The sequence below is a fragment of the Fistularia commersonii genome, chromosome 6 (assembly GCF_037954325.1).
Source record: "Fistularia commersonii isolate RoL2024-O1a breed Wild chromosome 6, RoL_Fcom_v1.0, whole genome shotgun sequence".
In the NCBI taxonomy this organism is placed as follows: domain Eukaryota; kingdom Metazoa; phylum Chordata; class Actinopteri; order Syngnathiformes; family Fistulariidae; genus Fistularia; species Fistularia commersonii.
This window is the reverse complement of record NC_141289.1, coordinates 1,322,501-1,350,000: the sequence shown is the minus strand read 5'-3', so window position 1 is coordinate 1,350,000 and position 27,500 is coordinate 1,322,501. Positions and strand designations below refer to the sequence as shown.

At 44.7% G+C, this 27,500-nt stretch overlaps 2 protein-coding genes across 3 annotated transcripts in view; both read left to right on the top strand.

Moving 5' to 3' along the window:
* The window catches only part of dusp19a (dual specificity phosphatase 19a), a 19,419-nt gene extending 8,937 nt beyond the window's left edge, over positions 1-10,482 (top strand). The window contains exons 2-9 of the mRNA XM_086147683.1: positions 1-60; positions 1,542-1,722; positions 2,080-2,400; positions 3,852-3,988; positions 4,058-4,296; positions 5,145-5,191; positions 5,408-5,560; positions 8,973-10,482. The exon at positions 1-60 is cut by the window's left edge and continues 63 nt beyond it. Coding sequence (XP_086003809.1) covers positions 3,900-3,988; positions 4,058-4,296; positions 5,145-5,191; positions 5,408-5,560; positions 8,973-9,161 — 717 coding nt within the window. The 5' untranslated portion in view covers positions 1-60; positions 1,542-1,722; positions 2,080-2,400; positions 3,852-3,899 and the 3' untranslated portion in view covers positions 9,162-10,482. The remainder of the gene's footprint in view (positions 61-1,541; positions 1,723-2,079; positions 2,401-3,851; positions 3,989-4,057; positions 4,297-5,144; positions 5,192-5,407; positions 5,561-8,972) is intronic.
* A 5,837-nt stretch (positions 10,483-16,319) lies between these two features.
* Positions 16,320-27,500, top strand: part of pde1a (phosphodiesterase 1A, calmodulin-dependent) — a 28,594-nt gene continuing 17,413 nt past the window's right edge. Inside the window, exons 1-2 of one of the 2 annotated variants that reach the window (XM_086147676.1) lie at positions 16,320-16,904; positions 26,357-26,383. In XM_086147676.1, the coding sequence (XP_086003802.1) occupies positions 16,615-16,904; positions 26,357-26,383 (317 nt within the window). In that variant the 5' untranslated portion in view covers positions 16,320-16,614. The remainder of the gene's footprint in view (positions 16,905-26,356; positions 26,384-27,500) is intronic. The other variant, XM_086147677.1, reaches the window with a different exon arrangement.

Below are 27,500 nucleotides of genomic sequence, written 5' to 3'. Positions count from 1 at the left end.
AAAGGGAGCAGGAGGACTTGTGCCTTAAACAACCTCCGTGAGACCTCGCCACTGGAGGAGGTAAAGGTCTGATCCTGTGGAAAATAGCTGTTCTCAAAAGATGCTAGGCATGGAGGTATGTAGGTATGTAGGTTGGTATGTAGGCCATCGGTTGGCGGGCAATGGGAAGGCCATTGGTAGGTAGCTCGGTAGCTTGGTAGGTAGGTATGCAACAGGTAGGTACGTAGGCCATTGGTAGGTAAGTAGTTGGGCAGACAGGAAGGTAGACAACAGGTTTGTAGGTATGTAGGTTGGCCATTGGTAGGTAAGTAATTAGGCAGATGGGTAGTTTGGTAGCTAGGTATGCAACAGGTTTGTAGGAAGGTAAGCCATTGGTAGGTAGGTGGCAGGGCACAGGTGGGTAGCTTGGTAGGTAGATAGGCAGCAGGTAGGTAGGTAGACCATCGGTAGGTAGGTAGTTCGGCAGACAGGTAGGTAGGTCTGTAGGTAGGTAGCAAGGTAGGCAACAGGTTTGTAGGTAGTTGGGCATTGGTAGGTAGTTAACAGGGAAGACTGGTGGGTAAACAACAGGTTTGTAGGTAGGTAGGCCATTGGTAGGTAAGTAGTTGGGCAGACACGAAGGTAGACAACAGGTTTGTAGGTATGTAGGTAGGCCATTGGTAGGTAAGTAGTTAGGCAGATGGGTAGTTTAGTAGCTAGGTATGCAACGGGTTTGTAGGAAGGTAAGGTAGAGGTAGGTAGGTGGCAGGGCACAGGGGGGTAGCTTGGTAGGTAGATAGGCAGCAGGTAGGTAGGTAGACCATCGGTAGGTAGGTAGTTCGGCAGACAGGTGGGTAGGTCTGTAGGTAGGCAGCTAGGTAGGCAACAGGTTTGTAGGTAGTTGGGCATTGGTAGGTAGTTAACAGGGAAGACTGGTGGGTAGACAACAGGTTCGTAGGTAGGTAGGCCATTGGTAGGTAGGTAGTTGGGCAGACAACAGGTTTGTAGGTATGTAGGTAGGCCATTGGTAGGTAAGTAGTTAGGCAGATGGGTAGTTTGGTAGCTAGGTATGCAATGGGTTCGTAGGTAGGTAAGCCATTGGTAGGTAGGTGGCAGGGCACAGGTGGGTAACTTGGTAGGTAGGTACGTAGCAAGGTAGGTAGGCCATCGAAAGGTAGGTATTTCGGCAGACAGGTAGGTAGATAAACAGCAGGTAGGAACATAGATAGGTTGGTATGTCATCAGTAGGTAAGTAGTATCAAAGTAGCTAGGTAGATGGGTATGTAGATAGGTAGGTAGTAATGCAAGGGGTAGGTAGGTAAGTCGGTTGGTAGTTTGGTATGCTAGAGGTAGGTAAGCATTCAGGTAGGAGGGTAGTAGTAGTTAGGCGAGGAGGTAGGTCGGTAAGTTGATAGGAAGTTGGGTAGTAGGAGGTAGCTTGCAAAGGTAGGAGGTAGGTCGGAGGACAGGGAAGTAGGTAGGTAGGTTGGTTGGTTGATAGGAGGTAGGTAGGTAAGCCAGGAGACAGGTAACTTTAAGACAGTGTACTTTATTCCCCCCAGGGGCAAATTCACAGTTCCAGCAGTTGATAACATCATGTAAGGAACTACAGTGCAGTGAAGAAGGCGTTGAAGAAGGCGTCCTATGAACACCAGCGAAAGGACCACAGTAAAGGATCACCAGAAGTGGTCACCAGAACATCTGCAGAAGCTTCATACAAGAGGTTGAAGGACATCTAAAGAGGTACAGTAGGTTCAAACCTCTCCTGCAAGGAACATCAAAAAGGGCATACCAATCCAGTCCATCATCCTTCTAGGTGTTTGTTGGACTGTATCACCTCCTCACCACTGGTGTTGGAGAGCCTTCTGGTGAGGCCTTCTTACCATCACCGTCTTGAAACAGGGGAGATGTTTCGAAGGTATTGCTGTGGAGCAACAAGCACAGGAACCTCAACTTCATCAGGGATACTGCTCCCTCTGGTGGCGGTGTGGAGAACATCACCAAATGCCCCACTGGAGGCTTCTGTTCATACATCTCCTGCTCCTGGACCTTAATGTGACGTTCAAGTTTGTTTGTTTTTCTTCTGCTTTTGTCTCGTAGATGACATCTCATCATCCACATTTGCGCGAGGCTACACAAGTCGGAATTCTATTTCTACGGAGTCAGATCCCAAGTCTGCTGAAGTTCTGATGAGCAGATCTGGACCAGCACTCTTTAAGATGATCTACAGACGAGGAAACGCCGCTTGTCATAAGACTAGTGCTAACAGCTACATGCTAATTGGCTACATGATACAACAATGATGATCAGTCTGAAGATTGAGAGAACCTCGGGCGTCATCCGTCCTCCAGGCATGAAGACTACCTCCATATGATGTGTGACTGAGGGAGCAAGACTTGTATGTCTCTACATAAGTCATGAGTGAGTGGTTGTCATTACATAACGTTTGTTCATTTTTAATTAAACTAAATTTGAATTGAACAATCATCATATGCTTATTCTGATATATTAATTTGAATTGAATAATCATTCATTAGTTAATTTTATTTAGTTAATTTGAATTGAATAATCATCATAAGTTCATTGTAATGTAAGGTTAATTTGAATTGAAGAATCATCCATAAGTTAATTAAGTCAAGTTAATGTATTAATGACAATAATCGTCATAAATTCATTATGCTGTTAAGTTAATTTTAATTGAATAATCATCAAACATTTATTGTAATATTGAGTTAATTTTTTATTGAATAATCATCCATAAGTTGATAAAGTAAAGTTAATTAAATAGTAATATATAAGTAGTAATTAATAGTAAATTAATAATTAAATGATAGTTAATTTTAATAGAATACTCATCATATGTTTTTATGTAATGTTACGTTAATTTTAACTTAATAACCATAGGTTTATTGTAATATCAAGTTAATTTCAATCGAATAGTCATCATACATTCATTGTAATATTAAGTTAATTTTAATTGAATAATCATCCATAAGTTGATAAAGTTAAGTAAATGTTAATAGAATAGTCATCATATGTTTATTGTAATGTTAAGTTCATTTTAACTTAATAACCATACATTTATTGTAATGTTAAGTTAATTTTAATTCAATAATCATCATATATTTATTATAATGTGAAGTTAATTTTAATCGAATAATCATCCATAAGTTAATTAAGTTAAGTAAATTTTAATAGTACACTCATCATATGTTTTTATGTAATGTTACGTTAATTTCAACTTAATAACCATAGGTTTATTGTAATATTAAGTTAATTTTAATTGAATAATCATCCATAAGTTAATAAAGTTAAGTAAATGTTCATAGAATAATCATCATATGTTTATTGTAATGTTAAGTTAATTCTAACTTAATTACCATACGTTTATTGTGATGTTAAGTTCATTTTAACTTAATTACCATACGTTTGTTGTAATGTTAAGTTAATTTTAATGTAATAACCGCCATAAATGTTTTGTCATGTTAAGTATGTTTTCATACAACATTTACAACAACCACGATTTTATTCTTTATACTGAACATCCTTGTTTGTGTTTTTTTTTTTTTTTTGCAAATTTACATTTTACAAATTTACATTTTTTACATTTTTTTATTGAAAAAAAAAAAAAAAAAAAAATTAAATTAGCATCCTATAGTCTTAGCATGATGCAAAAAAAAAAAAAAAAAGCGCTAAATAGCGCGGTATGTCGTCAGAATGTCGTTGTTTTTTTGGGGAGTCCGTCCTCCCGGTCGCCGTCACCTGCCGTCCTCAAGTGGGCGGCGGCGTTCCCGTCCCGCTCGCCACGTTTAGGTTATTTATTCTCCTCCGGGGGGGAAAAAACAGCTCCGGGTTTCGTGTTTCGGCTGCAGGAGTCGCTCCGGGAGACTCCGGGAAGCTTCGAAGGGAGATGTTCCCAGATGTTCCCCGCCGTTGAGGGTTCCTCGGATTTCCTCTCCAGGAGCGTCCGGCAGGAGATCATCTCGCATTTCAAAGCGGAGGAGCAAAAGTAGGTGCGGGGAATTCGACCGGTTTTAGCTTGAGATGTTCTGAACCGCGGGTTGTTCTGTTCGGGTAGTCCTCAAGGTACCCCCATGCAGTCCCTGGCCGAGGAGATCCAGAGCTTCTCGCGGACGCGCCTGAAGCGGCAGTGCACCCGAGTCACGTCGCTGAGCGGCCGCAGGATCATCGAAACCTGGAAGGGATCGGCCGTGACGGTGGTGGAGGATCCCGGCCCGCCCGGGAAGACGCTAGGCTACGTACCCGACACGTCCTGGGACCTCCAGGTCGGGGAGGTGAAGCCCTACCTGCTCCTGGGTGGGTAAAGATCATCTTGTCTGGTCTTTGTTTTGGACTCGGGGCAGATTTTAAGAAGTCCGGCATGGAGCTACGAAAAACTTTAGACATTCAAAAAAAATTTTTTTTTCCAAAAATTTTCATGTGTTGCATTTGTGGACGGAAAGCGAGAATTGGGAATTTTATTTGCGCGCTCAACAAAAACATTTGGAACTCCCAGATGTATAAGAGATAACAGGAAAGCAAAAAATAATAATAACACAAATCAATAATAATTATGCAAAATATTATATATGTGCGACAAATGAATTGCCGATTTAAATGTGTTTATTTAATTTTATTTATATATTTTTTTTCTTTATTTTTCCCTATTTATTGCATTTTTTTCATGGGCGCGTCATAAAAGAAATAGCCATGTTTTTTTTTTTTTATAAAAGAAATAGCCATGTTTTTTTTTTTTTTTTAATCAATTTTTATTTTCTACATTACACAAATCTAGAATTGGATAAAAAAAAAAAGAAAGTTAATTTGAATTAATCCCAATTAATCGCGATTAATCTTAATGGATAATTTTTTATTTATTTTTTTTTCAAAAGAGGGAAGCGTCACCATCCAAAAACCCAGATCCGTTCCCGAAACCGGTCCGGATGATTCCGGAATCCGAACCGGACCCTCCCTACTTTTCCATTAGCGAGTCGCCGTGGTAACACGAGCCCGACCTGGTGGGGGGGCGGAGGTTGGAGATGCGATCCTTCAGGGTTCACAGGTTCACGGGTGGCGCACGGGTGACCTCGTGACCCGTCCGAGACCCGCTAACCAACCGGCGTCTCTAAATCTGTGTGTGTGTGTGTGTGTGTGTGTGTGTGTAGGTTCCCAAGACGCAGCCCACGACTTCTCCACCCTGAAAAAACACAAGGTACTCCAGTTCCCTCGCGGGGTTTCGGGTGGGTTTCGCTCCAAGAGGTGCCAAAAAAGTGGCGCCGGTTGCTAGGCAACCAAACCAAATCGATAGGTTACGTCGCGTTCCCGGCGGTTGTCGATGGAAGGACGGAAGGTGTGGAGTCAGGAGGGGGTTCTGGGATCTCCGGCCGACCTTCTGCCGGTCCTGACTCGTCCTCCCGGTTCTCCAAAGGTGTCCCACATCCTGAACGTGGCCTTCGGCGTGGAGAACGTCTTCCCAGACCTCTTCGTCTACAAGACGGTCCGGATCCTGGACCAGCCCGACGCCGACCTGCTGCCCCACATCCGGGACTGCTGCGACTTCATCCGGAGGGCCCGCGCTGAGGTAACCGTGGCAACCGGCGCCGCCGTCCGGGGGTTAGCGGTGCCGTTAGCGTAGCGCTTGGGAGGGAACGCGGAATCCGAAAAGGGGGGGGGGGGGAGGACGATTCATTCGTGGTATCGGAGTGGTTGCTATGGAAACGGCAATCTAAATAAAAACAATAATGAATGATTTAGAAATTCATTTTTAGCTAAAAAAAAAAAAAAAATGATGAAAAAGGATTCAGTCATCATTTGTAAAAACTGTTTCCTTTTAAATATAAAATAACAAAAAGAAAATGATTCAGTCATTGAATGAATAAGAAATTAGGTTTTCCCAATAAAAATGGTTTTAAAAATTTACAAAATGATTCATTAAAAATATTAACATTGACATATAATAATTTTTCAAATAAAAAAAGCTCAGTATTTTTTTCATACTCGATAACAATAAAAATAAAAGCAATATAATAATAATAAAATAAGTTATTTGTTAAAACAAAGATTAATTTGAAAAATAATTTAAAAAGATCCACTTAAAAGATTTGCAAAATCGATTGCTTTTTAAATAAGAAATTATCAAATAATAATAAAAATGAATCGTTAAAAAAGATGAGTTAATGTGTATACTTTTTAAATAAAAAATGATATAAAATATAAAAAATTAGTCATCAAAGAAGATGAGTAGAAACTACTGCCTAAATAAAAGAATATTAAAGAAAGAAAAAACTATGATAAAAAATAATAAAACGAAATAAAGATGCTATTGAGAATAATTTAAAAAATGGAATCATCAAAGTACTAAAAGAAGGAATGATTTTAAAAATAAAAATACGCGATTCATAAAAAAGATGTGTAAAAACTGCTTTTGAAATAAAAATAATAAAAATTAAAAAAATTAGCCATTAAAGAAGATGAGTCAAAACTAATGCTTTTAAATAAAAATAATCTCAAAGTAATAAATGATTCATTGAAAGGAATTAATAAAAATGAAGCTTTTTTAATTAAAAATAATTTAAAAATAAAAAGTAATCCATAACATAGAAAAAAAATGTTTGTTCAATAAAAAGATTAATTAAAAAATTATTTTTTTTGAATAAAAATAAAATACAAAAAAAATAAATGAAATAAAAGGAACTAAAAAAAACAGTAAATATTTAATCAAAAAAAGACTTAAAATAATAGGAAAAAACATTCATGACAACAAAAAAAAAAGCTTTTTCAATAAATCAATAAATAAAGGATAATTAATAAAAATAGATTTATAAAAAAACCAAAACGTGCACGATGTTGCAGATCCTCCTTCTCACCGAGGCTCTTCCTCTTCCTCCCGCCCACCTTGAATAATTCATTCTTAGTTTTGCTCATGTTTTATTGAGCGGCGTTTCAGATCAGATCTCACTGTCATACAAGCTTTTAGCCTAAATATGACACCGTCACACACACACACACACACACACACACACACACACACTCGGGGAATCATTAGGCAGTCATTAGGAGTGTTTGATTACAGGAAGGGGTTTCGCGCTCATTATGAAATGTTGCGACGCGCATATGTTGTAATTCCAGCCCCGATAATCAAACCCGTGCTTTTGCGGCCAATCGCGGGGCTCGGATTACCCAGAGCGCCATCTGGACGTTATCGGCGTCGCCGTGGCGACGGGAAGTGAACACGGAGGAGAGAAAGAAGGGCGGCGGTGAAAAGTCATTCATTCGTTCATTCGTTCGTTCATTCGTTTGTTGATTCGTTCATTCGTTTGTTTGTTCGTTCATTTGTTCATTTATTCATTTACACATTTGCCCGTTTGTTCATTTGATCGTTCATTTGTTCGTTTGTTCATTGATTCGTTCATTCATTTATTCATACATTTTTTTCATACATTTGTTTGTTCGTTCATTCGTACATTGATTCATTCGTTTTTTTCATTCATTCATTCATTCATACATTTTTTTTTACACATTTATTCATATATTCGTTCATACATTCATTCATTTGTTCGTTTGTTCATTGATTCGTTCATTGATTCGTTCATTCGTTTGTTCATTCGTTTGTTCATTCGTTCGTTCGTTCGTTTGTTTGTTCGTTTGTTCATTCGTTCATACATTGATTCGTTCATTCGTTCATTTGTTTGTTTGTTCGTTCATTTGTTCATTTATTCATTCATACATTTGCCCGTTTGTTCATTTGATCGTTCATTTGTTCGTTTGTTCATTGATTCGTTCATTCGTTTATCATACATTTTTTCATACATTTGTTCGTTCGTTCGTTCATACATTGATTCACTCGTTTGTTCATTCATTCATTCATTCATTTGTTCGTTTGTTCATTGATTCGTTTGTTCATTCGTTTTTTTCATTCATTTGTTGATTCATTGATTTATTGATTCTCTATCCTGCACTCCGGTCACAGGGGGCGGAGCCTAACTCATCTGTGATTGGATTTTTGCACACACACACACACACACTTCAGAATGCAAATGTACATGTAAACACACACACACACGCACACACACACACACACACAATCAGAATGCAGCTGTGCATGTAAACACACACACACACACACACATACACACACACACTTCAGAATTTAGATGTGCATGTAAAGACACATGCCCACAACCCCAGGCCCACACACTTCGAAACACAGCCGTGCATGTAGACGCACACACACACACACACACACAAACACACACTTCAGAATGCATGTACATGTAAACACACACACACACACACACTATGAAACGCAGCTGTGCAAGTAAGCAAAAACATACATTCAGAATGGACCTGGGCACAAAAACACACAGACACACACACTTCAGACCGCAGATATACATGTAAGCGCACACACACACACACACACACACACACACACTATGAAATTCAGCCGTGCAGGCAAACACACACACACACACACACACACACACACTCCAGAATGCAGGGTTGCAGGTAAACAAACACACACACACTTCGAAACACAGCCATGTACATAAACACACACATTCACTTGCCCACAAACATCTAAATGCATCTGAGCATTGAAACACACACACACACACTTCAGAACGCAGATGTACACGTACACACACACACACACACACACACACTTCGAAACACAGCCATGCACATAAACATACACATGCACACACAAACTTCGAAACGCAGCCGAGCATTAAAACACACACACACACACACACACTATGAAACGCAGCCGTGCACGTAAACACACACACACACACACACCCCAGAATGCAGGTGTGCACATAAAAAAAAAACACACACACACTTCAAAACACAGCCGAGCATTAAAACACACACACACACACACACACACGCACACACACTATGAAACGCAGCCGTGCACGTAAACACACACACACACACACACACACTATGAAAGGCAGCCGTGCAGGTAAACCTGGTCTCGTCCCCAGAAAGGCGTGGTCCTGGTCCACTGCAACTCCGGCGTCTCTCGGGCGCCGGCCGTCGCCGTGGGTTACCTGATGTCGTGCGACGAGCAGCCCTTCGACGCCGCCCTCTCATTGGTCAAGGCGGCTCGTCCCGCCTCCCGCCCGAACCCCGGCTTCCTGGAGCAGCTGAGAAGCTCCGCCTCCGGCCGCTGAGGCGCGGCGGGAAACGAGACGGGAGGAAGTGGTCGTTTCAGCTTCTTTACCTTTTAGAATTCCGGTCCAGATTATCCAGAACCGACCCGGATTAACCGGGAAGAACCCGATCCAACGCGGAGCGGTCCAGATTAACGCAGGTTAACCCGAATGAAACCAGATTGACGGACGAACCTGGACTAATTCCGACTAAACCGGCCTAATCTGGATTTAGACTAACCCAGACTAACCCAAATTAACCCAGATTTAACCCAGACTAACCTGAATGAACCCAGATTAACCCAGGCTATCCCAGATTGACTCAGATTTAACCCAGACTAACTAAAATCAACCCAAGTTAACCCATATTAACACAGACTAGCCTAGATTACCCCAGGCTAACAAAAGTAACCCAGATAAATCCAAACTAACCTGGATTTAACCCTGACTTGCTTATATTTAACCCAGACTAACCCAAGTTAACCCAGATTCAACCCAGATTAACCTAGACAAACCCAATTTAACCCATATCAATCCAAAGTCACCCGAATTAACCCATATTAACCCAGGCTAACTGACTAACCCAGATGTAACCCAAATCAACCCAGATGAATTATCCAGGACTAGTCCCGGACAAAGGTAGAAGAACCAAAACTAGCCTAGACTAACCCAAATGAACCAAGATTTAACCCAAATTAACTTAGATTTAACCCATATTAACCCAGATTAACCCAAATTAACCACGATTTAACTCATACTAATCCAAATGAACCCAGATGAACCCAAATTAAACTAGATTGACAGACAATACTGGACTAATCCGGACTAAACCTGCCTAATTTGGATTAAGACTAACCCAAACTATCCCAGATTAACCCCGATTTAACCTAAAATATCCCAGGCTAACCAAATTTAACCTAGACTAACTAAAATTAACCCAAATTACCCCATATTAACGCAGACTAACCTAGATTAACCCAGGCTAACAAAATTAACCCAGATAAACCCAAACTAACCTGGATTTAACCCTGACTAACTCATAGCTAGCCCAGACTAACCCAAGATAACCCAGATTCAACCCAGATTAACCTAGACTAACCCAAATTAACCCATATTATTCCAAACTCACCCTAATTAACCCATATTGACCCAGGCTGACTAACCCGGATTAACCCAAATTAAACTAGATTATGACTGACAATCCTGGAATAATCCAGGACAAACCGGTCTGATCTGGATTTTCAACCCAGTTTGAACAATTGATTGACCAAAGAACGCAGATGTGCACGTAAATTCCACACACACACACACACACACACACACACACACACACACACACACACACACAAGACCATGCACATAAACACACACACGCACACAATGCAGAACGCAGGCATGCATGTAGACACACACGCTTTGAACCGGAGTCATGCACGTAAACACGCACAACCACATACTGACACACACACACACACACACACACACACACACAAAAAAAAAAACATGCAATGAGGCAATGCACGTATACACACACACACACACACGCACGCTTTGAACCACAGTCATGCACGTAAACACGCACAGCCCACATACTGACACACACACACGCACACACACACGCACACACACACACACACACACACGCACACACACACACACACACACACACTGTACAGATGTTTCCCTCCAATGTCTTTTAAGTTAGGGACCCAATGTGACTTTAGCCTTGATGTGTTTTATCACTGTGTGTGTGTGTGTGTGTGTGTGTGTGTGTGTGTGTGCGCGTGTGTGTGCGTGCGCCGCTCCGAAGCGTCCAACAAATCGAGCTTCAATTGTGAAACCATTTAGAACCATTTATGTAAAAAACTACAAATCCCAGCTGCGGGAGTGCACTCCCCAATGGCTGGAATTGTTGGATTTGTAGTTTTATCCCGACAACCCATCAAGTGTGATTTGTCGCTACGGAGATGAAGACGGCCCTTCCGGCGCCGCCCGTGTGTGTGTGTGTGTGTCACCTGGTTCTATTAAAAATCTACACACACCCTCGCCATTTTTTTTTTTTTTTTATCCTTTCCATCACGCCCTCTCTTCTTCTTCTTCTTCTTCTTCTTCTTCTTCTCCACGGCCGCTGCCGCCATGTCAATTCGCCGCTCCAAAATAACTATGGCCGCCGCTGATTGCTGATTGGCGCCGTCAGGGGAGGGAGGGCGAGAGACCTCCGCCCTCTCGGAGAGAGCGAGCTGAGTCACGGCGAGCGGCATGTGGACGGACGCCGCCGGAAAATGTCCCTCAGGATGGAGAAGCTTGAAGTTCCACGCCGCTGACGATGGGCTCCTTCTGCTCGGCGCCGGACAAGAGGATGGCGGTGGTGACGGGGACGCCGCTTCTCTCGGCGGCAGGTTTGGATCCACTTTATTCCCCCCCCCCCCCCCCCCCCCGGAACTTCGTGGTGGAACATCTGCTCCTCAAAACATCGAGAAGATCCAAAAAAAAAGCTAGCGTTTCGTTAGCGGCGGCGGCGTTGTTGTTGTTGTTGTTGTTGCTTGAAAAGGCTTTTGACAAACAAAGAGCTGAATACATTAATTAGACACACGTGCGCGCGCACATACACGCGTGCACGTGCACACACACACACGCGCGTGCGCGTGCACACACACATACACGCGTGCACGTGCGCCGCCCACGCTGTCATCTGTAATTGTCCTCTCCGTGTCCAGCGCTGTTGATTAGCAAGAAGCAATTAACGGGCTATTAGCCAGCCGACCAATCACGGCGGCCCGTTTTCGTCAAGTGGCGTTGGAAGGGGGGGGGTTTGTTTGCGAGGATCCGCCGCCGCGTCTCAGCCGGGCGGTGATAGTCAACTTCCTGTAAACTCACCCCGATCACTTCCTGTTTCCACCCACACTCATACAATCAGTCTGCGTTCTGATTGGTTGAAATATAGGCTTGTTAAAAAAAATCGAGCATTGTGTTTTTAAAACACCATCAAATGAATGAATGAATGGATGAATGATTTTTTTTTTCCTCCAAAAAATGCCTTCATAAGCATGACGGGCGGCCATCTTTCCTCAGTGGACACACTCCTTACACACTTTTTTTTGTTTTTGTGTGTCTATACGACTCGTGAATGAGAGGGTGAATGTGTGTGTGTTTATATTATGTGTGAATGAATGAGTGAATGGTTGTATATTTCTATTTGATGTGGATGAAAGGGTGAATTTTAACATGTCCCCATGTGACATGTGAATGAGAGGGTGAATGGTTGTATGTTTATATATCATTTAAATGAAAGAGTGAATGATATGTGGCCTCTGGCTTTTAAGTGAATGAATGAATGAATGAATAAATTTATAGTCGTTATTATGGGACGTTTTCCAGGACTTCATGAATTTTTGGATGCTTCTATTTGAGTTTTTAAGTGAATGAATGAATGAGTGAAAGTTTACATAACATGCAAATGAATTAATGAATGGTTGTATGTCCCTATATTAATTAACGGATGAATTAATGAATGAATGGTTTAGGTTTATATAATTTGAATGAATGGATAAATGACTGAATGAATGAATGGTTGTATGTTTATTTAACATGTGAATGAATATTTACATAATATGTCAATGAGTGAATGAATGGTTGTATGTTTACATATCATGTGAATGAATGAATGAATGAATCGTTGTTTATTTAATGCATATTTAATGCAAATGAATGAATGAATGTCCTTATATGAATGAATGGTTGTTTGTTTATTCAATGTGAAAGAATGAATGAATGCCTGTACTTTTATTTAATATGCGAATGAATGAGTGAATGAATGGTTGTATATCCTTATATGAATGAATGAATGAATGAATGAATATTTACATATGTCAATGAATGAATGAATGGTTGTATGTTTATTTAATGCATATTTAATGCAAATGAATGAATGAATGTCCTTATATGAATGAATTGTTGTTTGTTTTTTAATGCAAATGAATGAATGAATGAATGAATGTCCTCATATGAATGAATTGTTGTTTGTTTATTCAATGTGAATGAATGAATGAATGCCTGTACATTTATTTAGTATGCGAATGAATGAGTGAATGAATGGTTGTATATCCTTATATGAATGAACGAATGAATAGTTTTATATGTATATAACATGTGAATGGATGAATGAATGAATGAATGGTTCTTTGTTTATTTAATGCAAATGAATGAATGAATGTTCTTATATGAATGAATAATTGTTTGTTTATATAATGTGAATGAATGAATGAATGAATGAATGCCTGTACGTTTATTTAATATGCGAATGAATGAGAGAATGAATGGTAGTTTAATGCGTATTTAATGCGAATGAATGAATGAATGGTTGTGTGTTTATATATCATGTGAATGAATGAATGAATGTTGTGTGTCCTTATATGACGTGTGAATGAGAGGGTGGATCATCTGATGACTGGTTACATCACACACACACACACACACACACACACACACACACACACACACACAGTGTTATCACTCCTCCATGCTCTTTCATTGATCATCCTCTAAGCAAGCGCTTTAAGCTCCGCCCCCTCGCCATCGCTAATGATCTCCTAGCGACGCAAGCTAATGGGAGATGGATGCTGAAGGTCCCAGGAACAGCAAGAAGAAGCCGTGGATCATCTCCGCCGCCGGAAACTCGGCTTATTTCCTGCGAGTCTTTCACGACAGGAGAACTCCATCCTGGTCCGAACCTCCATCTCCACGACGACTGACTGGGCGCCATAAATCCGAATTTGTTGCGTAAGAGAACAACAATCGGCGTCCGCGTCGTTATTCGATCAAACCCTTCGGAGGTAGAAAACATCAGGGGGTTCATGTTCATCTGCCTACTGTATTTTGGGGAGCGTAAGGCGCTACGCCTTATAACACGCGTGATAAAACATACATGAAGCCGAACAACTTCCCTCTGTTCCCTTGGAAACTCTGGTCTCCTTGCTTCCTCCACTTCCGTACCATCCATTCTTTAATGTTGAATTCTTCAGCGGCTGCTCTCGTCACGTCATCTACTAGGAGACTGAAAGCCTTCAGTTTCAACTCCGCTTTGTAAGCATGTTTCTTTACAGGTGCCATTTTTTGGGGATCTTCAGTGATATTGTGTCGAAGGACAGTCTTCTTCTTCTTCTACCTTCATATCCTCTCTCACGACGTCCATCTATCTTCTCTTTGGTCATCCTCTAAACATCCTGCCCGGCGGCTCCACCTTTAGCAACCTTCTACCCAGATCTCCACCATTATTTGGACATGAACAGAGGAGTGCTCATGTCCGAACCATCACTTTGTCTCGGACATACATGTCCTGCACCCTTGAGACAAATTCTTCTTTTCCTTTGGTCTTTTCCCTTCAGGGGTCTCCATTGCGAATTTATCTTCTCTTTCTTACCCCATTCTCTGTATCCTCTCCATCATCTTCTCTTAGGTCTTCCTCTAGATCTCCACTTCCAGCATCCATCTACCAATATGTTCACCATCCCTCCTCTGTCCATCACCCAACCTTCTCACATGTACCGTCCTTCTGATGGACTCATTCCTGATCCTCTCCATCCTGGTTGCCCCCAAAGAGAACCTCAACATCTTCATCTCTGCCACCTCCAGCTCTGCCTGCTGTCTATTAGTCCATGACACTGTTTGTAGATCATCTCACCACCTTCTCCTCCACCTTTCCCTTCATTCTGGCTGATGTTCTTCTATCTCTTCATACCCCTGACACTTTTCTCCACCCATTCCAACCTGCTTGAACCCGTCTCTTCACCTCTTTCACACCTTCTCCTACGTTCTGGACTGTTGACCCCAAGTTCTGTACCTTCTTCTCTTGCACCAACTAGCTTCCTATCTTCTGTCCATCCATAAATCCCTTCTGATCTTCTCTAGTTTTAGCGTCTTTCTACTCAGATCCTCTGTTCCTGCTCTCACTACAGATCTGCGAGCATACATGTCAAAGCACAGTATGTACCGCTATTCCAAAAAGTGGCGGAGGTAAGCATACAACGTACTCTTCTCTGATTGGCTCATAGTTGGCGCTAGCGGACACCTGAAGTTAATGCGACAACATTGTATTCCAGCATTACATGATCAGTTATCGTTCGGTATCGATATCGTCATTGTTGCTGTGACAAACCAATTTCCCCGATGGGGATCAATAAAGTAGTATCTTAACATGCGTCACCAGAAAATTTGTGAACGTGTGAATGAACGCTTGACGTTCCAGTCGAGGAGTGAACGGACGGCGCGTTAGTGTCGAAGCTAACAGGTGAAAATACAGGGAACAAATCGTGGGCGATCTTGACCTTTTCTCCTCCCCCTTCTCCAGGTAACCCTCGACAGCCAATCACAGCCGTGGAGAGGCGTGGCCAAGGAGGCGCCGGCCCGTGCCTGGTGAAGAACCTCAAGTCCTGGTGAGGACATCTAGCTTGTTTAGCCTACGGGCTAATCTGGAGGTCCTGGTTAGCATCTCGCTAGTGAACGGGTGAGGGCGCAACGTTAGCGGAGTAGCTGCTAGCATTAGCGCCTTGTGTAATGAAGGCACCGAGGGACTTCTAGATCTGCGTCGGCCAATCAGACGCGAAGCGGGAAACGTCGGAGGAAGGCGGGTTGTTGCGGGAGCCAATCACAGCAGGTTTTGGTGCGAGAGGCGGAGCTAAACCTGGACCTGTCAATCACACGGACGTGGGAGGAACCTCTATGCAGATGCTAGGAGTGTTGTGGTTCTATGTGTGTGTGTGTGTGTGTGTGTGTGTGTGTGTGTGTGTGAGTGATAGGATGGAATTGCAGCAGGGTGTAATAGCCACTATTGACCACTAGGGGGCAGCATTTCCTCTGGTTGTCTCAGAAGGATTTGACAGGAAAACCCACTGCGACCAAGTTTCTGCAATATCAAACACACACACACACACACACACACGCACACACACACACACACACACACGAAATATTCGTTTGCAAACTGGGAAGGGAGGAGGAGGAGGAGGAGGAGGCGGGAAGTCTGTTGGCTGCAGGATTCCATCACTCTTAGCAACCGTTTTTGAGTTACCACGGAAACGCTGTGTGATTTTCTCTGCTTCTTCTTTGTCCTCCCTCTCTCACTCTCTCTCTCTCACTCTCTCTCTCTCACTCTCTCTCACTCCGTCCTGTCTTTATTACTGGTTGATTTCTCTTCCCCTGCATCGCCACGGCGATGCTCTGGGACGCACCGCCCGACCGTATCGCCGCGGCGACGCCGTAGAGCAGCGAGCAGCCGGGCGGGGGAGCGCTCCCCCCCCCCCCCCCCGCCAACCCGCGCAACTTCCGTCGCCACGGCGACACCACTTTCCCGCCTTTTGACCTTTAACCCCGCCGCTCGCCGGGTAACGTTAAAACTTCCCGCGGTAGATGTTCCGGATCGAGAAGCTCCCAGGAGAACCCAAGACAGATCTTGAAGGACCAGCAACTTCAGGAGGTGATGGAGAACCAGAAGCACGAGGAGGAAGAAGAAGAAGAGGAGATGCAGTGGACTGAGCTCGACCAGGAGGAGGAGATACCACATGCTGAGGTCTCGCAGCGGCGGCAGGAGGTCGAGGAGGACGTCCAGGAGGAGATGCTTCACCGTGAGAAGATGCCACTCAGGCAGGAGGTGCAGATTCTTGTGACGTCTGAGGAGCAAATCCACGAGGAGGAGGAGGACCAGCAGGACTTTGTGGACCCTCTGGAGCAGAACCACAACCACCAGGTGCTGATCCGACTGAGAGGAATGTGAGTAACGGCGCCCGTCAGCTGGCTGATGATGTAATGCCGCCGCCGGTGATGTAATTGCACCGGCCGCTAATTGGCAACCCTGCGGCGAGGCTGCGCTCTGCCTGGTTGCCGTGGTGATTTTGGCACAGGCTTAAAAAAAAAAAAAAAAAAAAAACTGTGTGTGTGTGTGTGTGTGTGTGTGTGTGTGTGTGTGTCACCTGTCCCACCTGTTCTCCCGGTTGGCGGCGCCGCTATCAATACGGCGGCAGATGCTACGCGGCGTGCGTTCCCCGCTCCCCGGTGTTTCCATGGCAACGTCACGCCGTTGCGATGCTCGGAGGTTCTCCGCACGGGCGTCGAGGGGCGGGGGGGGGGTGGGATCGGACGTGACATGCGGGCGGCGCCCGGAGGAATCAGGCTCCGCCCACACGTGACTTCTCGGCTAATCGCTCCGGCTAATATGTTATTTCGGCGTTTTAGCATGCGAGCTAGCGCCTCGTCGGCGCCAAGATGTCGCGTGTGAACGCGCGAAAGCAAAAAAAATTAAAGTGTCATTAATAATAGAACCCATGTGTCTAGCTTAGCATGAATTAGCATTGACATCGACTGACACTGTGATCCTCGCTCCGCTATGTAGCCTAAGGCTAATTCATGCTAATGCTACGCAAACACATGCGTCCTTCATGGTTTTTATGAGTTCGGTTCGGGTCGAAAACAAAGATGGCGGCGGTCGCCGTTTCTTTGCGAGCGAGACGGCCAATCGGCATGCGAGCTAGCGCCTCGTCGGCGCCAAGATGTGGCGTGTGAACGCGCGAAAGCAAAAAAAAAAACAAAAAAGTGTCATTAGTGAAAGAACCCATGTGTCTAGCTTAGCATGAATTAGCATTGACATCGACTGACACTGTGATCCTCGCTCTGCTATGTAGTCTAAGGCTAATTCATGCTAATGCTAGGCAAACACATGCGTCCTTCACAGTTTTTAAGAATTCGGTTCGGGACGAAAACAAAGATGGCGGCGGTCGCCGTTTCTTTGCGAGCGAGACGGCCAATCGGCTCTCGGCCAATCACAGCTCGGATAGGTGACCTCGATATGAATGAATGAAGAAATGAATGGAAATATCAAGCTAAAACAGGAAGAGCAAAGTCTTTGTCTTCATCTTTCGCCGTTTCCGAGTTACATCGCAGCCTCGGGTCGCACGCTCGCCACCCTGTTGCCCTGGCAACAGCCGCCCGAGCAACGCGGCGTGGAAAGATGAGAGTTTCCGTCCGGCCCGTGCGGAGCAGCGCTGACTCCGCCTCCTCGGGCCCAGACGAGGTCAAGTGTTATTTTAGCTCGAGTTTCAGACACACACACACACACACACACACACACACACACACACACACACACACACCAACACACCTCCCACTCGTTCCCGTCTCCAGCAGGACAGTCATAACACAGACGCCGGCAAGCGAGCGGGACATTTTTTATTATTTTTTTTAATCCAAGATGGCCGCCCCCGCCGTTTATTTTGAGGCGTTTATTTTTTGTTTTGTTTTTTTTGACGACCGTCTGGACGGCGGTGGAATCTTCTGGACCAGCAGGGTTGAGGGATCTCGTCGGGTTCCAGCCGGTCCTCAGCAGGTTCCCTGAAACCCCAAACTGTCCTCAGGTTTGAGATCTCTGTGATTGACAGCCGGCCCGTCCGGGTTAAGCCCCGCCTCTCGCCCCTTCCTCCAGCAGTGATTGGCCGCAGCCCCCTGGCAGCGTTTAGGATGAATGAGAGAATGATTATATAATAACATCGCACCACCACGGTTGTTGCACATTTTGTCCACCGGAGGCTAGTTTTAGAGTTCGACCAAAACAAAGATGGCGGCGTTGGTGGTGAACTAAAACAAAGATGGCGGCAGGAGTGTTAGATCAAAGCAAAGATGGTGGCGGTACTTTTAGACCCAAACAAAGATGGCTGTGGTAGTGCTGGACCACAACAAAGATGGCGGCGGGAGTGTTAGACCAAATCAAAGATGGCGGTGGTGGTGTCGAACTAAACCACAGATGGCGGTGGGAGTGTTAGACCAAAACAAAGATGGCGGCGTTGGTGTTGGACCCAAACAAAGATGGCGGCGGGAGTGGTAGATTAAATCAAAGATGGCGGCGGTAGTGTCAGACCAAAACAAAGAGTGCGGCAGAAGTATTAGACCAAAACGAAGATGGCGGAGCACAACAAAGATGGCGGCGTTGGTGTCGAATTAAAATAAAGATGGCGGTAGGAGTGTTAGATCCAAACAAAGATGGCGGCGTTGGTGTCGGACCCAAACAAAGATGGCTGTGGTAGTGCTGGACCACAACACTGATAGCGGCGGGAGTGTTAGACCCAAACAAAGATGGCGGCAGAAGTGTCGGAATATAGCAAAGATGGCGGCGGGAGTGTTAGACCAAATCAAAGATGGCGGTGGTGGTGTTAGCAAAGATGGCGGCGGTAGTGTCGAACTAAACCAAAGATGGTGGTGGGAGTGTTAGACCCAAACAAAGATGGCGGCGTTGGTTTCGGACCCAAACAAAGATGGCGGCAGTAGTGTCGTAACTCAGCAAAGATGGTGGCGGGAGTGTGCGACCAAATCAAAGATGGCGGTGTTAGCAAAGATGGCGGCAGGAGTATTAGACCAAAAACAAAGATGGCGGCGTTGGTGTTGGACCCAAACAAAGATTGCGGCAGGAGTGTTAGATTAAATCAAAGATGGCGGCGGTACTGTCAGACCCAAACAAAGATGGTGGCAGGAGTATTAGACCAATGCAAAGATGGCGGCATTGGTGTCAAACTAAAATAAAGATGGCGGCAGGAGTGTTGGACCAAAACAAAGATGGTGGAGGTCTTTGTTTTGGTCCGGCTGTTTTGATTGTTTTCTCTGTCACAACAAAGATGGCGGCGGTGGTGTCGAACCAAAACAAAGATGGCGGCGTTCGTGTCAGACCAAAACAAAGATGGCGATGTTGATGTCAAACTAAAACAAAGATGGCGGCTGGAGTGTCCGACCAAAACAAAGATGGCGGCGTTCGTGTCAGACCAAAACAAAGATGGCGGTGTTGATGTCAAACTAAAACAAAGATGGCGGCAGGAGTGTCCGACCAAAGCAAAGATGGCGGCGTTCGTGTCAGACCAAAACAAAGATGGCGGTGTTGATGTCAAACTAAAACAAAGATGGCGGCTGGAGTGTCCGACCAAAACAAAGATGGCGGCGTCGGAGGAGCTATTGATGATTTACGTCCTAAGATGCGTTGCTTTTCACCGATGACCACCAATTCTTCTTCCCTCGTCGTACCGACGCCATGTCGTCTTCTCTGCTTCTTCGGACGGTTGCATTTGAGCATCCAGCGCCGCTCCAGGCGCTCCAGGCGCTCCAGGCGCTCCAGGCGCTCCAGGCACCTTTCACTGCAGTTTGGCTCCCAGGATCATGATTTTGCAAGAAATAAACACCGTGGACGGGTAGAAGCTCTTCACTCTCCCTTTCACCACCTCTTTTTAATTCCATATTTTATATTTATTTCATTTCCAGCCAATCCGACTCTGCGATTGGTGGAACTCCACCACTTCTTGCAAAGTCCGCCGTCTTCTAGTCGGACGCCGATCTCGTTTCCCCGTTGACGTCGCCGTTGCGCGTTCCCCTACCATCGACGACCACCATATTTTGATTTCGACGGCGGTAAAGAACGGGAGAAGAAGCAGCCACGCGTTGACCTTTTCCTCGGGGCGCTGACTCCGCCATCCAGACTCGGGATCTCTGACGGGATATCAGATGGGCGCCGCCGCCGCCACCGCCGTCTCAGAAACATTAAATGCAGAAATAATCCAGAGCGGGTCGAGGCACTGATTCTATTATCTGTTTACTGGAATCGTCTCAGAGAAGATCAGAATCGCAGAAAATCCGTTTTAAACCTGGAATGAAAATAGATCCTCCTCCGCCCCGCCCCGCGCAGACTTAGCGTCGACGGCTAACGAATGAGTTTCCGGAGGACATCCGACTTTAAGACGGCGTTTGTTTTCGCTCACCGGACGAACGATGTCTCCAAGTCGCGTCAATCACCTGCTCCGGCTCTGATAGCATCTAATGACGTTACGTTAGCTTCCTCCACCAACCTCGACGCTAACACCGGTGTTCTATTAGATTAGCATGAAAATAACGGTCGTGTCATTAATCATTTGTCTTTTTTTTTTTTTTTTCGCTAGGTGCCCCACCCTTGTTGGGCCAACTGCGCAACAATGCTAACCCTTAGCTTGAGCTACTCTGTTCTGTTGTGACTTGATCTCTCATTAATGTCCGATTTCGAGGGGCCAAGGCTTTAAATTTGTCCCCACGGCAACCAATTTGTTGAACCTTTGCTATAAGATCATAGATCTAATGACGTTAGCTTAGCTTCCTCCACCAACCTCGACGCTATCGCCAGCTTTCTATTGGATTACCATGAAAATGATGGTCGTGTCATTTGTTGTTTTTTTTTTCACTAGGTGCCCCACCCTTGCTGGACCAACTGCGCAACAATGCTAACCCTTAGCTTGAGCTATTCTGACTTGATCCGTCATTAATGTCCGATTTTTAACGTGCAAGGATTTAAGTTTGTCCCCACGACAACCAATTTGTCGTATCTTTGCTATAAGATCATAGATCTAATGACTTTAGCTTAGCTTCTTCCACCAACCTCGACGCTAACACCGGCGTTCTATTAGATTACCATGAAAATGATGGTCGTGTCAAAGAATCATTTGTCTTTTTTTTTTTTTTCGCTAGGTGCCCCACCCTTGCTGGGCCAACTGCGCAACAATGCTAACCCTGAGCTTGAGCTACTCTGTTCTGATGTGACTTGATCCGTCATTAATGTCGAATTTTTAATGAGCAAGGCTTTAAATTTGCCCCCACGGCAACCAGTTTGTCGTACCTTTGCTACAAGATTATAGATCTAATGACGTTAGCTTAGCTTTCTCCACCAACCTCGACGCTAACGCCAGCGTTCTATTGGATTACCATGAAAATTATGATAGTGTCATTTGTCATTTTTTCTTTTCGCTAGGTGCCCCACCCTTGCTGGGCCAACTGCGCAACAATGCTAACCCTTAGCTTCAGCTACTCTATTCTGATGTGACTCGATCTGTCATTAATGTCCGATTTTGAGGGAACAAGCTTTAAATTTGTTCTCAAGGCAACCAATTTGTTGAACCTTTGCTACAAGATCATAGATCTAATGACGTTAGCTTAGCTTTCTCCACCAATCTCGACGCTAACGCTGGCGTTCTATTGGATTACCATGAAAATGATGGTCATGTCATTTGTTGTTTTTTTTTCACCAAGTGCCCCACCCCTGCTGGGTGAACTGCGCAACAATGCTAACCCTTAGCTTGAGCTACTCTGTTCTGATGAGTTCTTATCCGTCATTAATGTCCGATTCTGAACAGACAAGGTTTTAAATTTGTTTAGTTTGTTGTACCTTTGCTCCAAGATAATAGATCTAATGAAGTTAGCTTAGTTTACTCCACTAGCATCCCTGCTAACAACAGTGCTCTGTTGGATTACCATTAAAACAATAGTAGTGACATTTGTTATATTTCTAAGCTAGGTTGCCTACCACATGGGCTAACTGCGCTATGATGCAAATCCTTAGCTTGAGCTACTCTGCTGTGACGTAACATCACAGGAACAAGCATTTGATCCATACTTTATGTCCGATATTGATTGGCCGAGGCTTCAAAGTTGGAGGTTTTCAAGGCAAACCGGTTTGGATTTCAGTTTTCATCCCATCAGCCTCCATCACTGACAGGATCTAATAGCGTCATGCTAGCTTTCGCAAATGCACACTATTCAAATACCATGAAAATGATTGGGATGCTATCCGTTGTGTCCTTTCGCTGGGTCGCCTTCCTGCTGGGCTAACCGTGCTACGACGCTAATCTTTCACTTGAGCGACTTCGCTGCGACGCGACATCAGAAAAATGCCCCCTTTGATCCATCATTCATGTCCAATATTGATTGGGTGAGTTTTAAAGTTGGAGGTTCCCACGGCAACTGGTTTCGATTGTTACACCTTTGCTTCCGACAGATTTCGGTTTTCATCCGCGGGGTTCGCGGCGGTGACTGGTAGCTTCTGTGACTGATAAAATCGAATGACGTTATGTTAGCCTCCCTGCTAATGTCACCACGGCTAACAGCAAGCCCCTATTGGATCACTGTGAAAATGATGGCTGTGTCAAATTTAGTTGCTAGGTCCCACTTAAGACATTATTCCCCTGCTGGGCTAAGTGTGCTATGATGCTAACCCTTAGCTTGAGCTACTTTTCCGTGACGTGCGTTCGATCCATCATCAATGTCCCATATTGATTGGCGACCTGTTCAGTTGTCGTCCCTTAGTTGCGATGGATTTTAGCTTTCATCTGCAAGGTTGGCGTTAGCTTCCTCCGCTAATATCACAATTGCTAACACCATTGCTAAATTGTATCCCTACGAAAGAGATAGGGGGGTCATTTGATAGGTTTTTATGCTGGATAGCTTGCCTGCTTGGCTAGCTGTACAACAACGCTAACCCTTAGCTTGAGGTACTCTGCTGTGACGTGACATCACAAGAACGCATGTTTGATCCATCATTAATGTCTGATATTGATTAGTGACCCTTTCGATCGTCGTTAAGCTTTCGTCTGCGGGTTGCTGTTAGCATTTTCTGCAAATATCACCATTGCTAACACCATCCCTTAATTGGATCGCTATAAAAGTAATAGGGGTGATATTTGTTATATTTTTATGTTAGATTGCTTACCTGCCAGGCTAGCTGTATAACAATGCTAACCATTAGCTTGAGCTACTCTGCTGTGACAAGAACGCATGTTTGATCCGTCATTGATGTCCGATATTGATTAGCGACCCTTTCGATTGTCGCACCTTAGCTCCGGATGAATGCTAGCGCCGATGGATCTTAGCTTTCGTCTGCGGGGCTGCTGTTAGCATCTTCTGCTAATATCACCATTGCTAACACCATCGCTATATTGGATTGCTATAAAAGTAATAGGGGTGAAATTTGTTATGTTTTTATGCTAGATGGCTTACCTGCCAGGCTAGCTGTATAACAATGCTAACCATTAGCTTGAGCTAGTCTGCCGTGACAAGAACGCATGTTTGATCCATCATTGATGTCCGATATTGATTAGCGAAAATTCTGCCGAAAATCTTTTGTTTGTTTAGTTTTGGGACGTAGGCGAGGAGGTGGATCATCTCCGATCATCTGCCTCCTCCCGTTTACTTGGTCTTCTTCATCTTCATTGTCCTCGTTCTCGTCGTCATCACCATCGGAGGCATCAGAGAAGATCAAGAACATCTTGATCAGGAAACATCATCATCATCATCATCATCACCAAAAACTAAGAAGATCCAAAGTGTCTCCTGACCTTCTTCATCTGAGCAGGACGTCTCCAGGATCCATCAGTCTTCTCCTTCTGGGAGGGAAAACAAAAAAACAAAAACAAATGTACATATGCCCAGTTTCCATGGCAACAGCAGAGCGTTTTGATGCAGCAGATCGTGCCGGACCTCGTGCCCACCTTCTCCACCTCTTCCACCTCCACCTCCACCTCCTCCACCTCCTCCACCTCCTCCACCTCCTCCATCACCTTCATGTCCAACTGCACCTTAAGCTCCACCTCCATCACCAACTCCACTACCTCCAGGTCCAGCTCCACAACAACGTCCACCATCACCAACTCTACCACCTCCACCTTCTCCATGTCCACGTCCACCACCATCACCACCTCCACCTTGACCACCTCCTCCACCACCTCCATGTTTAACCCCACCTCCTCCAGGTCCACAGCCATCTCCACCTCCATCATCAACACCATCATCACCTCCACCACCTCCATGTCCTACTCCAGCTCCACGTCCACCATCATCATCACCTCCATCACCTTCATGTCCAACTCCACCTCCTCCAGCTCCACAGCCACCTTGAACCTACATCACCACCTCCACCTGCTTCATGTCCTACTCAATGTCCACCTCCAACTCCACCACCTCCATGTCTAACCCCACCTCCTCCAGCTCCACCATCACCACCACCTCCACCTCCTCCATGTCCTACTCCACCTCCACATCCACCACCATCATCATCTCCTCCATCACCTTCATGTCCTACTCCACCTCAAGCTCCACCTCCACCTCCTCCAACTTCAAATCCACCACCACCTCCCCGTCCAGCTCGACAACCACCTCCACCATCTCCAACCCCACCTCCTCAAGGTCCACAGCCACCTCCACCTCCATCATCAACCCCATCATCACCTCCACCACCTCCATGTCCTACTCCAGCTCCACGTCCACCATCATCATCACCTCCATCACCTCCACGTCCACCACCTCCTCCATCACCTTCACCTCCTCCAGCTCCATGTCCACCTCCACCTCCATCATCACCTCCACCTCCTCCATGTTCTTCTCCACCTCCATGTTCTTCTCCATGTCCACCTTCTCCTCCACCTCTGCTGTCCTGCATGACGTCCACCAGGGATTCGAACCTGAAACCAACCTGCTTCACATTTTTAGCATCTGCGACCTGATGTTTGTTATTCACATACAAACATAGGAATGTGTGTGTGTGTGTGTGTGTGTGTGTGTGTGTGTGTGTGTGTGTGTGTGTGTGTTTACAGATGCTTTGTTTGTTTTTATCGCCGGCATTTTAATGAAAGACCCACGTCGTCCTCAGGCCAGCGGCGCTCTGGCTCGTCGTGGGCGGCGTCGACAACACACACACACACACACACACACACACACACACACACACACACACACACACACACACACACACACACACACACACAGGAGCGGGAAAATAGAAACAGAAGGAAAAAAAAGAAAATGGATTGTGACCGAACGAAGCCAGGGAGGTTTTTTTTCTCTTCACCTTCACTTTCTCTCTCTCCTATTGGTCGGAGGTTCAACGCCGCGCCGTGATTGGTCGAATCCGTCGGATGCTAACTGTGAAGCTAGTAGGGTTCAGATAGAGACGTGTGTCCATTCACCCTTTATTCCACACACACACACACACAACAATAGCACTTTCAACTTGCAAAATACATATTTTATTGCCTGTTTATATATTGTATAGTTATTTTATTGCCTATCTGTATATTTTATATATATTGTTTATTTTATACAGTTTTGTATTTGTATTGTCCAGGACTACAGATGGAAATTAGCTATAAGCTATAATTTGGTACAAACATCTTTGTGCTTGATGTATTTGTACACTGTCCTAATAGACTTCTAAACAAACACACACACACACACACACACACACACACACACACACACACACAGAGCACGTGTAGAGAATGAATGAATGAATGAATGTTCGTCAGGTTTTTGACGTGTTGGACGTCGGCGGCGCCTGATTGGTTGTTTTTGTTTGTTTTTTTTAAATGACGCGTTCTTCTCTTTTTTTTTCCCTTTTGCAGGCAGAAATACAAGAACACGTCGCAGAGGTAAGACACACACACACACACACACACACACACACACACACACACACACACACATACTAAAATTATTTACTAATTGATTTCATGAGACTTTATGAACTCCTACACTTGCGCTGAGGGAACGGCCGCACTGTGTGAACACACACACACACACACACACACACACACACACACACACACACACACACACACACGGGAAGCTCTTAGTCTGAAGTGATCCTCCCACACACACCTGGCCTCTGCCTGCCTGCACACCTTTCAGCCTGTCTGTCTGTTTTTGAGTGTGTGTGTTTGTGTGTGTGTGTGTGTGTGTGTGTGTGTTTCCTCCTCGTATGTGAATATTCAATGACCTCGTCCACCTGGAGATACGAGCGACGGGATATGATGATATGAGACCGGATTGGTGCACGGGTTTTGGACCAATCAGAGCGCAGCAAAGGATGGATGGATTCCGATGTGTGTGTGTGACGCAGTGGTTGGAGATCCGACTCCTGTCTGGAGTCCCCATGTTCTCCACATATCTGCATTCGGTTGTTTATCTCGATATGAGATATGAAGGAGGGAGCGAGACTTGTATGTCTTTTTTGAGGTGTGAATGAGGGAGCAAAACATGTATGTCTCAAAATGATGAATGAATTAATGAGTGAATGACTGTCATTATATGACATTGATGAGAGGGTGAACAGTCACATGTCTCTTGATGACATCCGAATGAGAGGGTGAATGGATGTTATTCCATAAAATTTGAAAGAAGGAGCGAAAGTTGTATGTCTCTATACGAGGTGTGAATTAGGGAGCCATACTTGTATGTCTCTAAATGAGATATGAATGAGGGAGCCATACTTGTATGTCTCTATGTGAGCTGTGAAGGAGGGAGCCATACTTGTATGTCTCGACATGAGGTGCGAATGAGGGAGCCATACTTGTATGTCTCTAAATGAGATATGAATGAGGGAGCCATACTTGTATGTCTCTATGTGAGGTGTGAAGGAGGGAGCGATACTTGTATGTCTCTAAATAAGGTTTGAATGAGGGAGCCATACTTGTATGTCTCTATGTGAGGTGTGAAGGAGGGAGCCATACTTGTATGTCTCGACATGAGGTGCGAATGAGGGAGCCA